This window comes from Leuciscus leuciscus (genome assembly GCF_965113295.1).
Source record: "Leuciscus leuciscus genome assembly, chromosome: 1".
Taxonomy (NCBI): Eukaryota; Metazoa; Chordata; class Actinopteri; order Cypriniformes; family Leuciscidae; genus Leuciscus; species Leuciscus leuciscus.
Window position 1 is genome coordinate 44632786 of NC_138725.1, and position 18612 is coordinate 44651397.

At 40.5% G+C, this 18612-nt stretch overlaps 1 protein-coding gene across 1 annotated transcript; it reads right to left on the reverse strand.

Annotated features, from left to right (window-relative positions):
- Position 1: 1 nt before the first annotated feature.
- On the reverse strand, positions 2 to 18108 carry LOC309513625 (UNC93-like protein MFSD11). The gene is made up of 14 exons (XM_082189555.1): positions 17897 to 18108; positions 17300 to 17484; positions 16122 to 16177; positions 15277 to 15384; positions 15109 to 15188; positions 14547 to 14643; positions 13245 to 13303; positions 12926 to 13070; positions 12537 to 12586; positions 12340 to 12405; positions 12119 to 12244; positions 3757 to 3931; positions 2973 to 3108; positions 2 to 1326 (listed from the first exon to the last, which is right to left on the reverse strand). The coding sequence occupies exons 2-14, from the start codon at positions 17387 to 17389 to the stop codon at positions 1174 to 1176; spliced, it is 1341 nt and encodes a 446-aa protein (XP_082045681.1). The 5' UTR covers positions 17390 to 17484; positions 17897 to 18108; the 3' UTR covers positions 2 to 1173.
- Positions 18109 to 18612: the final 504 nt, after the last annotated feature.

The following is an 18612-nucleotide window of genomic DNA, read 5'->3' on the forward strand; positions in this document are numbered from 1 at the left end:
ACACATTTAGTTTTTCTTTATTGAAATGTTAAAAACATCAAATAAGCCAAAAAGGTTAGAAGGTTCTTGATTGTCAATTGACAAAATTCAAAAATCAGACATTTGTCTGATTGAGACTGAATCTAAAACAAATCCTTTCAATATGACACATACATTATTTCATATCTACAATCTAATGAAATGTAGGCTGATTGGCTAGTGTGTAGTAAAGACATGAAGTAATGTCATCCAAACATACACATTTTGTGAAACAAACATTAAAACATAAAATACAGCCGAACTACAAGACACATGTAAAGATAACATACATTACTTTATAAACACAATATTGGTTTACAACAAACAGCACATTGGTGTCGTAAGAAGACACGTGTGAAGAAAACTTGTGTCTTTAAGACCAATGTGTAGAGATTCTTGTTTAAACCGGTTCTGTCTGTCTTGTGACAAAGTCTTCAGGTCAACGGTCACATAACTATGGGTAATACTTTCATCATCTGAACCAGCTTATCTGGTATGGTTTCCTGGTTACGACTGCACAGTTAAAGTTAAAAAGTTTCACAATAAAGAAGAACAGAGTGTATATACAGTGTAAAATAATTTTAGAGAATAAATTGGACTGACATGTTATTAGCTCATGTCATACAGCAGGACCATGAGAGAAATGCTTAACTAAACTGAAATGATACAGCTCCTCTTTGTGTGGCATTTCATATCATATATCTATCTTAAAAGGTGCGCTCATTATTTTTTCCTCATTACGTTTTTGTTTTACACATAATACACATCACCTCATGAGGGCGGCAAAGCTGAAATTGCATGACCAGTTGAATACTAGTTTTATCTAGAAACAGAAACAAAACCTTACTGAGTGTGCCTTTAACGTTATCTCATTTGAAGTATAATTTTACCATAATACAATTCCATTACAGATTTGGGATATCGCAATGCAATTCCAACAAACAATATTTATCAAAGAATGTACATAGAGAAATTAAAAGTAATAATATTAATTACATATGTATTTTAAGGTCCCAAAAAAAGAAAGAAAAAAAAGGCACCTTCTCATAAATCCCAAGTAGTGCTTTATACTAATTATTCAATCTTAATTACAACAAACAAATAGTGCAAGTAATACAAATGCTTACTGAAATGTGTCCTGGTTGAGGCTCCAATCTAATACTCCTGTGTATCAGCTGACATATTCTGCATCCTCTCCACCATGAAAAAACACAGCGTTCCTATGAAGCCCATGATGACCATAACGAGAAGCTGCCACGTCAGCAGTATATAACCACTGTAGAAGAACGCCACAGCTGCAAAAATAGACTGAGAGAGAAACATCGAATTCACCTTATTGAATGCATTTTATTTATTTAAATTAAATTTGCATTATAAATGAATAAGGCATATAGCCGCCTAAATTAAGGGATAAATAGATTTTAAATCAAGTGCAATCCCCCATTTTAATGTCTAAATACTAATCAGATATTCTTCTGACGTAAACCAGCAGTACTCAAATGCTAAAAATACCATGTGTTATCATCAGACTACCATACAATCATATCAAGTACCATCTTCCATGCAAGTAGAATGACGGCTATGCATTAGTCTAATGATTAGATGCACAAAAATACATACAGTAGATGCACAAACATATGTGTGTGTAAATTTGATTTGATTCATGTTTTTACATTTTTTTTTTTATATATAAATTCACACACACAGCTTTGGAGTTGGTAAGATTTTTAAATGTTTTTGAAAGAATGTTCACCAAGGTTGAATTTATTTGATCAAAAATACAGTAAAAACAGAAAATTTTTTCATTATTATAACAATATTATAAAAACTGTTTTCTATGAAGATCCCTTGATCTTCTGTAATTCGTTCCTGTGATGTCAAAGCTGAATTTTCAGCATTATTACTCCAGTCTTCAGAGTCACATGATCCTTCAGAAATCATTCTAATATGCTGATTTGATGCTCAAGAAACATTTTGTATTATTATCAATGTTAAAAACAGCTGTGATAAAAAAAAATTCTGGATACTTTGACGAAAAAAAGAAGAAAAAAAAGCAGCATTTATTTGAAATATACTTTACTGTCATTTTTTTATCAATTTAATGTGTCCTTGCTGAATAAAACGATTAATTTCTTAAAAAAAAAAAAAAAAAGTCATACTGACCCCAGATTTTTGAAAGACAGTGTATTTGCATAGTTGCCCCATATGGTACGCCACATTACTATGCAAAACTGCAAACTGGCCTGTGTCTTCTTTGATTCAATAGCAGACTTGATATGAATCTTAGGCCCTGTTTACACCTGGTATTAAGATTCGTTTTGGTCGATCGGATCACATGTAGATGAGGGAGACACATTCCTGTTGACAGCCGTTGTTTTAATCCATCTCTTTTGTCCACTTTCAACCACTTCTGTCCTGCTTTCTTTGAGGGAAGGGTCTATGGGCGGTAAATCTATGGGCTTTTTCAGATCTTTTAATCTAATGGACAAAATAAGCTCGCCCATTTTACATATGAACGCATCCGGACACAACGGAAAAACATACGGAGAGCATACAAAACCGCCCACAACGCTGTGAGTGTGTTAGAAATCAGGAATGGTGAGAGAACATTGTGCTTGGTAAGCTTTTTGTCTCACAACTAAACTTGGGTGTACAACCGACAAAGTTTAAATCCCGTCTGGCTAGTGCGCTTCCCATAATGTTTACGCATTAGGTCAGTTGGCGGAGTGTAGGCGGTCTTTTGTGGCTGTTCTAACACATTCGACCACATGAGCGTTTGCAATCCGAATGTGTTTTCGACTACATCTGGAAGAGGTCGAAAGTGGACAACCTCAAAATGTTTTACACCTGTATTTAGCCTCGTACTCTTCTGATCCGATCGATCAAAATTCATCTGATCAAAATTCATCTTAATACTGTGTAAACAGCGTTGAATAAATGCAGAATGTCTTTACCTGTATGAATTTAAATATAGCAAAGGCTGGTGCACTCTGCTCGGCATACGCCCGTCCCAGAATGCTGTAGAGTTGAGTGTTGAAACAGCTGTCCCCAAGACCCAGCAAGAAGCTGCACAGCAGGGCTATGGACACGCTACAAGAGTGAATAAAGTTCACCATCAACTATGCAACACTGCACTATTTACGAAACAAAATGTAGCTCAGCAGACAATCTAAAGCAGCTTAAATTGCATTCATGGTATCCATTTTTATCAGTTCATTCATTCTGTGGGAATCAAACCCATGACCTTGGCATTTCTTTGTTTTGTAGATTTCATTTATATACATTCTTCCCCCCCAAAAAAGTTCAGCGCAAACTTTGCCCCGCAGCCAATTCTTAAGAGTTCATTGGTCATGTCAATCACAGTGCTGATTGCCTTCACAATGCTACACCAAATGCTAGTAGTTCTCAAACTTTTTTGGTCATGTCCCCCTTTAAACTTGTTAAAAAGTCTGGGTCCCCCACCCCACCTAACCTCACCTCTGACTACCAAATAATTTCACTAAAAATGAAAAGTAAAGATTTTCTTTAAACCCCCTGGTGCAGTAAACATAATTATTTTATTTTTTATTTATTTTTACCACATCGTAATGGTACGAAACTTAGTAAAGGTTTTCACACTTCCTATGTTAACTTTATGGACATGATTTGAAAAGGTTAAATAGTCCTGGAAAAAATAAATCACACTTGTACTGTTCGCGGTCAAAATTATCACGCCACTTATTTTACATATTGTTATACCTTGGCGCCAGATATGGCTTATGCTGTGAGCTTGTTTGAAAAACCACAGGAGCATCATCTGGTATGTTGAGGAATATCAGGTAGAAAGCCACAAAGTGCACAACCATCCCTAAGAAGACAACTGAAGTGCGCCTGAAACGGTTATTTTTCAATACAAGTCCAAACAATCCTCCTCCTGCAGACAAAAGACAACATCTAATCAAGCTTCAGTCTTATAAAAGTATCTGCCTAGCTTGCCATTGGATAACGTCTCAGTTACATATGTAACCCTCGTTCCCTGAGAGAAGGAACGGAGACGTCTCGTCGTGACCGACGATTTTGGGATCTCGCTCAGAGGACCGATCTACTTAGAGTGTAACTAAACGAGCCAATTTCACATTGGCATGCAATCATTGCATTCAGCTGCTCTGCCTCGTCAGCGCGGGTATAAATGAGCAGCTGGTGCATGATGCAATCAGTTTTTCGCTGAGGAGTTGAGCCGAGTTGGTGACCCAGGCCCCAGCGATGGTACAGCGCCCGTGGCGACGGGATGAGACGTCTCCGTTCCCTCTCTCAGGGAACGAGGGTTACATATGTAACCGAGATGTTCCCTATCGTTCGGTCACTCTCGACGATTTTGGGATCCCTACCAAGCGCCCTGGGCAAGACTCCTAAACCCTCTTACCCTTCTTGGCATTGAGACAGGGCTTACCCAGAGAGTGTCCGTCACTACTGTTCCGAATAATCCCTTTATAGTAACAATATTGGATAACGCTGGGAAAGTATGCCCCCCTTCTTTTACAAAGGAGGGAACGCTGCGGAATCCACACCCTACTAGTGGAAGATACCGTATGGTCTAACCTTGTGAGGGCTGTGCAATACGGAGTCCCTGAGTGGCACTCACCATCCGGAGGATAACAACACTGGCAGGGACGGCAGGGCGGACTCTGCCAGGGGAGACACAGGCTTCATTAAGAGCTTGCCGTGGAACACGCATATGGAAACCCGCTGAAGGTCACACATATGGTCATCCAGGCCTAGAGCTGGTTTCGAAGATACATCAGTCGTAGGCCTGGCACCGGACGCTCCGCAACGCCATAGGGATGATCGGAGGACTCACAGGATCTACTGAGGAATCTCTGGAGAATTCTAGCGCACTTGTGGGCACAGCAAGCCGACACGAAGGCTATAAAACCTAGTGAACGTGTTGGGTGTCGCCCAGCCCACAGCTCTACAGATGTCCGTCAGCAAGGCGCCCTGTGCCAGAGCCCTGGCGGATGCAACACTTCTGGTAGAGTGAGCTCGCAACCTGAGAGGACAGGGCACACCTTGTGCTTGGTAAGCCAAGGTGATGGCATCCACTATCCAGTGGGCCATCCTCTGCTTGGAGACAGCCTTCCCCTTCTGCTGGCCTCCGAAACAGACAAAGAGCTGGTCTGAGGTCCTGAAGCTTTGTGTCCTCCTCCGGGGGCAGCGCTTGCAGGTTCACCACCTGGTCCCTGAAAGGAGTGGTGGGAACCTTGGGCACATATCCAGGCCAGGGTCTCAATACCACGTTGGTGTCACCCGGCCCGAATTACAGGTACGATTCGCCGACCGAAAATGCTTGCAGCTCCCCTACCCTCTTGATGGAGGCCAATGACAGCAGAAGCAAAGTCTTCATAGTTAGAAGCTTTAAGTCAACTGACTGAAAAGGCTCAAATGGGACGAGCTGAAGTGCTTTTAGTACTAGCGTAAGGTCCCAAGAGGGTATGGAGGGAGGTCGAGGAGGATTTAACCTTCTTGCCCCCCTAAGGAACCTGACGACCAGGTCATGCTTCCCAACCAATTTACCCAGTATGGGGTCATGGTATGCAGATATTGCAGCAACATAAACTTTGAGGGTGGAGGGGGACAGCCTCCGCTCAAACCCTTGCTGCAGGAAGGAAAGCACGGCTCTGATCAAACATTTCCGGGGGTCTTCTTGGTGAGAAGAACACCACTCGATGAACAGGTTCCACTTCAGCGTATAAGCTCTTCTCGTAGACGGTGCTCAGGCCGAAGTGATGGTGTTAAGTACCTCTTGGGGTAAGTCACCTAGAACCTCTGCGTCCCATCCAGGGGCCAGACCTGGAGTTTCCAGAGGTCTGGGCACGGGTGCCAGAGGGTGCCCCGTCTCTGAGAAAGCAGGTCCTTCCTCAGAGGAATCGGCCAAGGAGGGGCTGTCGCGAGGAGCATTAGTTCTGGGAACCAGGTCCTGCTGGGTCAGTATGGAGCTACTAGCAGGACCTGCTCCTCGTCCTCCCTGACCTTGCACAATGTCTGTGCGAGAAGGCTCACTGGGGGAAACGCATATTTGTACAGGCCCCGGGGCCAGCTGTGTGCCAGAGCGTCCTTGCCGAGAGTTGCCTTGGTCAGGGAATAGAACCACTGGCAGTGGGTGGTCTCTGGGGAGGCAAACAGGTCTACCTGTGCCTCTCCGAAACTACGCCAAATCAGCTGAACCGCTTGGGGATGAAGTCTCCATTCTCCTGGAAGTGCTGCACGTGATAGCTCGTCGGCTATGGTGTTGAGTGCACCAGGAATGTGAATGGCACAAAGCGACCTCAGATGCTTCTGATTCCAGAGGAGGAGGTGGCGGGCGAAAAATGTTTCAGTGGAACCGCGATTTTGCCCTTGAAAGTGTTCAGGCAGTTCAGCACCGACTGGACACGCTCGTCTGTGAGAAGCGCTGTCTGTTCGACCGAGTTCAACTCCATACCAAGAAAAGAGATCCTCTGCACTGGCAAGAGTTTGCTCTTTTCCCGGTTGACCTGAAGACCCAGCTGGCTGAGGTGACTGAGCACCAGGTCCCTGTGTTCGCACAAATAAGCTCGGGACTGTGCTAGTATGAGCCAGTCGTCGAGGTAGTTGAAGATGCGAATGCCCTGCTCTCTCAGAGGAACAAGGGCCGCCTCCGTGACCTTGGTGAAGACACAAGGCGACAGGGACAGCCCGAAGGGTAGGACCTTGTACCTGTATGCAGAAATATTCTGTGTCGCGGGAGGATGGAGACATGGCAAGGCAAGGCAAGTTTATTTATATAGCACTTTTTATACACAATGGCAATTCAAAGTGCTTTACATAGAAAAAAATAAAATACAGTACAGTACAGTACAAACAGTCGGACGAACAGTGGCACAGTGCTCATTCAGTAAATGCATAGCTAAACAGATGTGTTTTGAGTCTGGATTTGAATGTGACCACTGTAGGAGCACATCTGATCTCTTCTGGGAGCTGGTTCCAGCTGTGGCTGGCATAACAGCTAAAAGAGGACTCGCCATGCTTAGAGTGAACCCTTGGTATTTCTAGCTGATATGATCCTAATGATCTGAGTGATCTGTTGGGTTTATATTCAGTGAGCATATATGCAATGTATTGAGGTCCTAGGCCATTGAATGATTTATATTCCAGTAATAATACTTTAAAATCAATCCTGAATCTAACTGGGAGCCAGTGTAAAGACCTGAGGACTGGTGTGATATGTTCATATTTCCTGGTTCTGCTCAGAATCCTAGCGGCAGCGTTCTGTATGAGCTGCAACTGTCTTAACGTCTTTTTGGGAAGGCCAGTGAGAAGTCCATAACAATAATCCACCCTGCTGGTGATGAACGCATGAAGTCTTGTCTGGAAACAAAGCATCTAATTCTTGCAGTATTTTTTAGATGATAGTATGCTGATTTAGTTATTGCTTTGACGTGACTACTGAAACTAAGGTCTGACTCTAGTGTCACACCAAGATTCCTGACTTGATTTTTAGTTGTTTGACCCCTAGAGTGAAGGTATGCGTTCACCTTGAGAACTTCATCTTTGTTTTCAAATGCAATGACTTCAGTTTTGTCTTTGTTTAACTGAAGAAAGTTTTGGCACATCCAACTGTTGACTTCATCAATGCATTGGCACAGGGAGTCAATGGGGCTGTAATCGTTAGGCGATAGGGCTAAGTACAGCTGTGTGTCGTCTGCATAGCTGTGGTAAGCAATTTGGTTCTTTCTCATTATTTGGCTCATTGGGAGCATATACAGGTTGAACAGGAGTGGCACAAGAATCGAGCCTTGAGGGACTCCGCATGTCATGGATGTCCACTCAGACTTATGGTCTCCTATACTCACATAATAACCTCTCCCATCTAAGTATGACCTGAACCATTTTAGGACTATCCCAGAAAGCCCCACCCAGTTTTCCAGCCTGTCAAGAAGTATGTTATGATCGACAGTGTCAAATGCAGCACTGAGGTCGAGTAGTACCAGCACTGATAATTTGCCTGAATCAGTATTTAACCCCCTGAGGTCGGCTATCGCGCCGGCGCGATAGGCTCGTTTTTTTTCAGATCAGTGCAAAAGAGACTCAAAATACTCTGTTGATTTTGATCTTACATGCTTGTGTTGTACATAATTCAAAACTGTTAAATGTCTTCTTTTATTTGTGTACACTCATAATAAAAAGAAAATGTTGTGTTTTTCGTAAAACAAAGAAAATAAACATGATGCGCGTTCTGCTGTCTCTCTCAATGTGAAACTCATTCTGAAACGCGACAGAAAATGACCTGTAACTCAGCAAATGTTTGTCACATAGACTTGAAACGCATGTCTATACAACGCTTGGAGTCTCTACTTTTAAAGTATGTAAATTATTTAAAAAACAAATATTCTCTGTTTAAGTAATCCGTATGAAAGCAGCGGCATGTACAGTTTCTCAAACGCGTCCTAATTAACTCTGTGACCACGCCCACGCGCGCACGAGCGATTGACATGCTAATGATCCACGCGGACGAACGCAGACCTGTAAACGCCCTCATTACCTCAAAACAAAGAATCAGAGACTTCGGTAACTTACTCTGCTTTTCATCGAGTTTGGAAGACTGTGTTTGTGCTGTGCTCTGCTGTTTCACTTGGATTTACCTCAGAAGAATTAGAAGAACATGATTTGAAGACAAGAAAGATGTAAGGTAAGAAATTCTTAATTATTAGTTTATGTTATTGTTGCATAAACTTCACATAAACTTGAACTGTTGCTAGATATAAGGTGAATATTATAATATTTAATGTTTACTATAATGTGTTTGTGGATATCTGCTCAAACGTAGATATGTATAATATGGTAACCATAATGTTTCAAATTTTGGAGCGCGCCGTGCGTTTCATGTATCATATTTTGGAGCACGCTCTGCGTTGAATGTTTCATATTTTGGAGCGCGCTCTGCGTTTGAATGTATCATATTTTGAAGCGCGCTCTGCGTTTGAATGTATCATATTTTGAAGCGCGCTCTGCGTTTGAATGTATCATATTTTGGAGCGCGCTCTGCGTTTGAATGCATCATATTTTGGAGCGCGCTGTGGGTTTGAAAAGCAAAACGCACCAAATAAAGGCTTCATGTGTTTACTCTAATCTCATTTCATATCATCATAACGAATGGAAACATTTGAAGTAACGTTTTTCTCTAACGTAGTTGTTACTGAAATATTTTTGAAGATTTATAGGCTGCTTAGGCTATTGTTATTATTATTTTATGCAGCACTGCGCGTAGCCTATGCCTACAAGGCACAACAAACCTGGTGTTCATTATACATTATTGGAAACATTTGTGTGTGTATTCTGTGAATTTTAAAAAGCAATTTTAACCAGAAAAATATAAATCTATTCCCAAAATCGTGCAGCCCTATAGTTGATAGCCCTCTTGATATCAGTATGTGCAAGGTTGGTGTTTTTTTTTGTTTTGTTTTTTTGTTTTTACAGGGACCAGATGCCCCATGGATGAGTCCTGTTGACTTCAACATTCACATGAGTCTCTGTACATGAACATGGTAAAGTGAAAATCAAACACCTTGGAAATGAAAGGTATGTACAATGTTTTTAGGAATGGCACAACGGTTTCTGTCTTTGGATCATTGTTTACAATAATGTGCTTTTTTGTCATTTGTTGTGTATCTTTGGATTATGTTGTGTTGTATATAAATCCAAACAATCTAAAAGCCATTCTTTTTTAAATCTCCTCATTCTTTGTACAAGGTTGCTCAGAATGATAGGGCCTGATAGCTCCTAATAGGGCATTAGGGGAGTGTCTTTCATTTTTCTCAGGTGTGAAAGCCATACATATTAATGATGTGATCACGCCTATTCGCATAAAGCTTTCTTACAGAAAACACGTCTTACAAATTTTAAATCAATATATTGTCTTATCTGAATGAGCAGTCAGGATGATTTTCACATAGTGGTTTCACAAACCACGCATAAATGTCAATATCTCAAAACTACAAACTTTTACATACATGCTGCTGATATATTATTGTAGCAGAGTTTGTGCTAAATACAGTGTAATCAGACTTTAGCCATGAAAATGTCACAAGTAACAGAAATAAGCACAAATGTCAGAGCATGTCAGAACACCTCCAGGGCCCAGAAAACAGCTCAGACCCCAGAGGGTTAAGCAAATATCGTTTATTATCTTTCGAGCATAAGAATTTGTTCAGCTGATTGAAGACAACTTTTTCAATGATCTTGCCTATGAAAGGAAGATTTGAGATAGGTCTATAGTTGCTTAATATGGTCTTATCCAGATTGCTCTTTTTCAGGAGGGGTTTGACAACTGCAGTTTTCAACTGCAGTTTTACATGGAAGTACGCGTCCTTCAGGTCTATCGCTACAAACCAATCTTGGGGACGGATGCATTCGAAAATGCGTTTCTGCGTCAGCATTTTGAACGGTAGCTTGTGTAAGGCCTGATTCAAAACTCGCAGGTCCAAGATCGGCCGTAACCCACCGCCTTTCTTGGGTACAATGCAGTAAGGGCTGTAGAACCCTGTCTTCATATCGGCTGGAGGAACCGGCTCTATCGCATCCTTCGCCAGTAGGACCGCGATTTCCGCTCTCAGGACAGGGGCATTGTCTGAGGTTACTGATGTGAACCGAATACCCCTGAACCTGGGGGGACGCCGGGCGAATTGAATCTCATAGCTGAGCCTGATGGTCCGAATGAGCCAGCGAGACGGCCTGGGGAGTGCTAGCCAGGCTCGCAGAGACCGTACAAGCGGGACCAAAAGGAGCAGTCCTCTCCACCTATGGGTCGCCCGTCTCAGGGCCTCTTACCCTTTAAAAGGTGCCGTAAGTAAAAGGTGCCGTCCATGACCTAGTGATCTCCTCATGCACCTTGGGGAAGAATGGCACCGGGACAGGACGCTGAGAACCAGCGCGAGCTGGCCCGAGAAACCAATCATCCAACCGAGATGGTTCGGGACACAGTGGAGGGTTCCACACGAGCCCGACACTCTCGGCGGCCTGAGATAGCATAGCCATCATCTCTTGGTCCGACTCGGGCAACACTGCCACACCCGAAGGGGACAGCGCAGCCGAGTCATCATCCCCGGAGAGAGAGGGCTCGCCCTCCGATGCTGCGATCGACATCTGATCGTCAGGCGGGGCGCCGAAGGATACGACTGGTGCAGACCTCCAAGGTGGCCCAGCCCGTTCTTCCGACGGCCCAGCTGGTTGCGGAACAGGGGAGTGAGGGGGTCCCGGGGGTGGTGGCCCCGCGGAGCCGGTCCTCACTGTCACCCTCAGATCTCCCAAGTTACGGCCCGAAGTAGCCCTCCGAGGAGGGTTAGATCGAGGCAGAGGCGAGGGGGCTCCCATACCTTTGAGGAGTGAGAGCCGCGATCGGAGCGGATGGAGCGGAGCGGATCGGATGGTTATGTTCCCGCAGTGAGAACATGACTCATCCACGAACGCTGACATTGCATGCCGAATGCCCAAACATACAATGCAGAGTCCGTGACCATCACCTGTCATCAGGAAACGACCGCATCCAGAAACGCACGGTGTGTTTGCCATTTTTGTACAAACGCGCACACACCGTGAAGCTCTTTTAGAGAACTGCTCTCTTGTCTGTGCTGAAGCACGCAGGGAAAACGCCCTCTCGCGTCACCAACGGGTAAGGGGAAGCCCGCAGTGCGCTACCGTTACCAGCTGTTAAAAAAGCTATGGTTTCAAAATGTGCTGGATCGGTTGAGGTAAGTCGCTGCCGTGCCGTGTCGCCAACACTCCAAAAGAGCAGGTAAAAAAATAATTTCTTTACAGTTCTGTAGATCTTCTTTGTTGGCAGAAGCTCAACTCCGAAGCGAAAAGCTGATTGCATCATGCACCAGCTGCTCATTTATAGCCGCGCTGATGAGGCAGAGCAGCTGAATGCAATGATTGCATGCCAATGTGAAATTGGCTCGTTCGGTAGAAAGTAGATCGGTCCTCTGAGCGAGATCCCAAAATCGTCGGTCACGACAAGACGTCGAGAGTGACCGAACGATAGGGAACCAGAATACCAAAATGCAATGGTAATCAAAGTAGATGTTTCTTCATACTGAAAGTGGCTTACCAATTATTTCTCCAATTCCCACCACAATGCCTGAAATGCCGATTAAGCCTTTTGCTGCATCGCCAAACTGTGTCGTAGCTCCAATGCAGGTTCCATAAACGCCACTGTAAAATGACAGCTCCAAACCTTCAATGAGACAACAGGAATCAAAACATTTTTTCATCATTCTCAAATGCTCAAGTTCTCAAATTAATGGATGTTTCCTTTAGTGATGTATTTACCACTGTATGCCATGCAGAAACTTAATAACAGTATGGTTTTTGTTTTGAAGAGTTCCACAATAGTCTCTAAAAGAAAACAGACAACAACAAAAAACTGATGAACCACATCAAAAATAGCCCAATTCTTTGAATAATTATTTAATGAAATAATTTTATAACAAATAGGGAATTAAGGAAATTAAGCCATATGAACTTACTAAACTCTGTTTTAGCTTCCGTCACAGCAGATGTTGCTCTTTGTGTATATCTAAAATAACATAACACAACAAAATGTTTTCAATGAAAAAGCAAAACAATCAGTATCACCATCGTTTTTTCGTGTGTGTTTTGTCTATTGTTTCCGTTTATAGCTGAGGTTATCATGGAGACACATCATTTCCAGTTATTACTACAAATGAAAAAAATATATATATATTTTTTTTTGTTAAAATGAGGAATATCATAATATGTACCATATTATTGTGGTGGGTACATTAAAAATATCAGCAGAGCAAGTATTCATCTTAATATCTGGTCAGAATTATTATTTAGGATCTGTGAGAGATCATTCATAATTACGGTTCACTCAATGAAAGAGTGAACTTACATTAATCTTGCTGATAACAGAGACTGTCCCTCTTCTTCAGACAGAGCCTCTTCCAGCTGACAGACCTTCCTCAAGGCAAGAAAACTTAGTGTCCCGAGTGCTGAGATAACCAGCAGAGCCGTAAACATGATCTTTCTGTCTTTATCTGCGATAAAGTGATAGAAACAAAAACAAAATTGTATAAACATTTTTTTTCAATCATTTTGAAATATTGTCATTTGAGAGCAAGTAAATAGACAGGATATATTGTGTTTAGTAGTGATTAAATAAGTGCTGATTAAACAAATAAAATAGTGAACACAATCAAATATGATGTTACCTGAAATTTCAGTTTTTCCATTCCAATCAAAATAAACGTATAGATTGCCAAACAACATACTGGAAAGAAAACACACATTTTCATATAGGTAATCCAATTTCATATTCATAATACAATTGGTATTACTGATTTGGTTAGTATGTTTGCATAACTCCTCCAATATGGCTTCCTTTCTTCAGTTAACACAAAAGGCAGTGGCGTGCACAGACCTCCACAGAACAGGGATGAAATTGGGAATCCTAAAAGATTCCTCTGATCCTAGGCCAGTCTTTGATCACTAGTTTAACATGTCCGATTAATGACCATTGATATCAAATTTGACCTCAGATGAAATTCTGGCAGTATCAGAAGATTTGACGCACGGTCCAGACTTCTCCTACGATAACCAAATCAAAAACCAATACAGGCACAGAACCTGATGACGCAATTAGTGAGACAACAACAAACCAACACTTGCTCCACACACACCCCTTCGTTTTTTTTTTTTTTCAGTTTTCTTTTCAAGAAAAGCTATGATCAAAATTAACGCTAGAGATTGTTTTTGTTTGCTCGCCACCATTTCAATCCCCACTGAACATGTCACGGCTTGATGATGTAAAACCACAGACCGGTTTTCTTGCGTGTGTCTGACTCTGTTTTTAACGCGTCTTGACTGCAGTACAGTCTGGCATTAATGACGACTGAGATCCATCAGCATGACATGGCTTATACAGCAGGGATCAAGTTTATTGTATAATTTGCCAAGCCACATTATTTTTAATTTGTTGTGTCTGTGTTGTTAGTAGATTACCCACACCTGATTATCATCATCAACTCTCCAAATTTGTGCTGCTCCTGGAGATTGCGTAGGTCATAATGGAAATGAGCTGCATCTGTGTTCTTTAATTTGTAGAACTTTACATTCCCATCAACGCTTTAATGTGATTGCGGTTTCACGATAATTTGCCCCGTTTAATGAATCTGGCCTTTAATATTCCATATTAACTGTTTACATTTACATTTATTCATTTAGCTGACGCTTTTATCCAAAGCGACTTACAATTGCTATATATTTCAGAGGTCGCACGCCTCTGGAGCAACTAGGGGTTAAGTGTCTTGCTCAGGGACACATTGGTGTCTCACAGTGGATTCGAACCCGGGTCTCTCACACCAAAGGCATGTGTCTTATCCATTGTGCCTGGTGGTGGCACAACTGTTGATAATCACAGCTGATTAAGGGTAATAAGTGGGAAGTATAATTTTTGGACAACTGTGAATCAGATTTAGCTCTCTGTAAACGTTTGCTGCTATCTCTTCTGGTACCTGCACTGCAGTAAAGCCCAAAACAATCCTGTGTTCCTGTTGATGGTGGAAGCATCCGAGTTCTCCACTAGAAAGTGCCCTTGGGCTGTCCAAAGCACTGTGGATAGAAAAAGGGCAGGTTGCATTATATTAAATTGGATTATATTTAAATGAATTGAGAGCTAATATGAGCCGTTTTGCACTACTTAATTATAAATATCCTCTTAACAAATTAATGATTAAAACCTTTAACTATCATTTAAACCATCACCTTTGATTCATTTTGACAGATAATGATTGATTGACCAGTATTATGAAAAAAATGCAAGTATACTTCCTTTTATGACAGAAATGGCCTCTACCTTTGCTTGGGCATTATAAAATGTAGACTCTCTTCTGCTGTAGAAGTATGTACTGTACATAAAAGACTAACCAGACAGGCTGAGAAAATGAATGCTAGGTTGACGCATAAAGACGTTCCAGTCAATCATCAGCTTTTTGCCAAAACCATTTATTTATTTTATAATCATATATATATGAAATACACAATGTTTGTGATTGTGTGTTTTAAATATCTACTTACTAGCTGCTCCAATGCCAATTACCACTGATGTAAAATAAAAGGACCATGTGGATGGAATGATGAATACAGCTATATAACCACTGAAAAACACACAGAAGTAAACAATACAGACAACTGTTGCACACTGACTTCATAATGTATAGTCACAAAAATATATTTGATACTTGCCTATAAAGAATTCCACTGAAGAACATTGTAAACTGTGGTCCAATTATTGCAACGATAGTGGGAGCTAACACATTACAGATGGAAAAAACTCCATATATTATTCCAAGGCTGTGAAAAGAAAAAAGGGTAAGATTTTAGGTTTCATCAGAGTTTATTTTGCTCTTAAATTAAGTTCTTAATGTTTTGTGCAGCCAGCATCTTCTGCTTCTGACATTGGAAAATGTGTGACTTTTTAGCCTCTACTCTTATAATAAATCATAACTAGGCTAAACCTTAAATGCTGCATTTGATCTCTCATGCATTTGTTAGTAAAAATTACAAACTCCAGCCGTGTTCAACTCACTAACATTGAAAATATTTATGTCATGCCGCCAACCTACAGTGACTTTTTCAACCACTTTGAATGTATCCGGTGTAGACAGTGTAGAATTCAGTGAGCTTGTGCTTCAGAGATTCTTCTCTTAATTTCTGTTTATTACCTGTTCATTTCTATTTATTAGTCTGTTTATACACTGCAAAGTTTCTGGATTGACAATCGTATTTAAATGCACAATTGAATCAGAAACTGCGATGATTGACAGTGATAACCAATGGATGAGACAAAAAGGGACAAAAATTGTTTAAGTAGTACTTAATTCAACAGTTTTTGCGAATTTGATACCGAGAACTACGAAATTTTACTGGTATTGATACAGATTACTGATATTTTGGTACAGTGAAAACCGTCAAATTAGACTGAAACAAAGATGCTTTACAGTGAATTGTATTATATTTAAGCTATATGTCCATCATAAATAAATAAAAATAAATAAAAAAAGATGAAGGACTGGGGGAATAAATCTTACCTGTGATACCCACTTCCAGTGAAGTTGGTGCTATTTAAGCTTTTCACCACTGTTTGCTAAAAGGAAATAAAAAAACAAATAAATGTCTTGCGGTTCACCTAAACAGTCTAAATAGTATACAAATGAATTTAAACATTGTATTTTTTTTATATTTAATGTAGTCTGTCTGTCAATCAATATGAAGTCTGTCACGTTTTGAGTTTATTTGTTGATGTTAGAGTTGTAGAGTAGAGTTTGTTTTTGTCGGTTGTTCATCTTCTAGTCTTTTAATTGGTTCATTTCTCCTCTGTTTTTTTCCATTTGTTTCCATGGTTACTGATTGAGTTAGTTCTGTTCAGGTGTGTATAGTTGATTTACCCTCTCTTGTTTGTGGTGTATTTAAGCCCAGTATTGAGTCATGTTCAGTTGTCTGTCGTCATCTGTGTGCTGTTGCTATTTCCTGGTTGTTCCGTTCTTGTTTTTGAATTCCTGAGTATTTCTGTTCATTTGAGTTAGTTATTAATAAAGACTGCTGCACTGAGATCCAGGTTCATCTCTGCTGCGACCAGGACAGCGACAAAGTTTAAAATAGTTGTAGGCTACATGAAGCATCATTGTGAATATTTTAAAGATGGTTCATTTTACACAAGAACTTTCAACACATTTGGAATATTTCTTGAATCTCAAATGTGTAAGGTATCCTTTTTCATGTTACATAGAGTTCGTAGGTTTTTCTGTGTGGAGTGACTGTGGTTAACATAAGTCCACCTTGACATTTGAATGAGTTCCTTCCATTAGTTATGCAGGATAATTCATTGACTGATGGGGGAAATCAAAAACACGAGATGCGCCTGACCCGGATTTACCTCAACAATGGACTGATAGTTTTCAGTTTTATTGAATGTCATTTTTTCACAATATAAAATACTGAAATAAACCTGAAAACTTGCCTTACAAAAATTATTAGGCTACTGCAGTACAACTGTGTGAATAAAATGATTGTCTGAAGGACATTTTATTTTCATAAAAAAACTAGTAGGCCCTATGTGCTTTCTTTTAGTAGACACTATTGCTAAACTATATTTTAAGGTTAAAATTTCCGTACAGAAAAAGTTAAGTTTTAACACAGCATGTCTTTGTAGGATCATACATCTTAAACTATAGTTCATATCATGCAGTATGAATGCAAGATAACTTACTTCGATATTACCACAAGTGGTGAAAGCTGTAAAAATGAACAAAAATCCTATTCCCAAAACAACAACATTATATGTCCTAATGTCCGCCATCCTCGCCTCATTTAAATCCTCGTGTAAGATGAGTCCAGAGTTTCAGTCAGTGATTCTTGGTCCATGTGAATAAAAACAACATCCAGGAAAACAAACTGTTATGGGGAAAAAACAGAAGTTGAGTACTTGGTAATCTACTGCATGTTACAGTATTATTGCATTATATCTATAATAGTTAAACGGTTGCGAATACAAGTTCGTGGTCACAGAAGTGCACGCGCCTCGTGACCCTCAAGAATGAGATGAAAGTCGCTGGAATGCAAAATCCATGTGATAGTTTCCGTGGCAACTACTTTACAATGATTTGCTATAATATATTAGCCTACATATGTAAGTGAATACCGAACTGTTGCTTCAAGATGACATAATACATTTTCGTTGCTAACTTGATACATTTTCAGTTTAATGTATCATTTAGGGCGACCAGTTATTCTAGGTTAGCTAACGTTACAGCATTGTGCTAGTTACACAGTCTGTTAATAACACTGTATCATTGCAATAACTTACCCGAATTCACAGACTGTAAACTTTACTGTAAACACGTAGTTGCTGCTGCAACTCTTGTGAATAGAATGTTCACCAATAATGAAATTATTAGTTCCGTTGACTTGTTTACATGTTTCTTTCAAAGGTTGTAGATTGTGTAAACGCTGAGAGATTGCCAAACCCTCAAGGTAAGGTAGGTTAAGTTTACGCGTCGATCATCAGTAGATCTAAAAGCACTATCCACACAGCGCATGTCAATCACGATTATTTGGAAATCATCGAACGTTAACAGGCTACGTCACATCTGGAATAGTAGTTATTATTTTCTATTTTTTTCACTTCAACCTTTAGAGACAACAAAATAAAATAAAATAAAAATTATATTCAAAGAGGGTTACAATACATGAAAATCGAAGATTACAGAATAACACCATAGAGGAGTCCTACATTAAGCATCTTATTCGACATCATTCTTTCTTTAAAAAATAAAATAAATAAAAATAATAATATATATTATATGTGTGTGTGTGTGTGTGTGTGTGTGTGTGTGTGTGTGTGTGTGTGTGTGTGTGTGTGTGTGTGTGTGTGTGTGTGTAAAAGCTTGCAAGACCATCCCGCTAGTGCAACGCGCTTTGCTCTCTTTTTTATCGCCTTTTATCTTATCATATATATTTAAGTAATCATCATAAATTCGGTATCATTCGAAAGCTTACGAACTCAAAATTCATCCTGTGAAA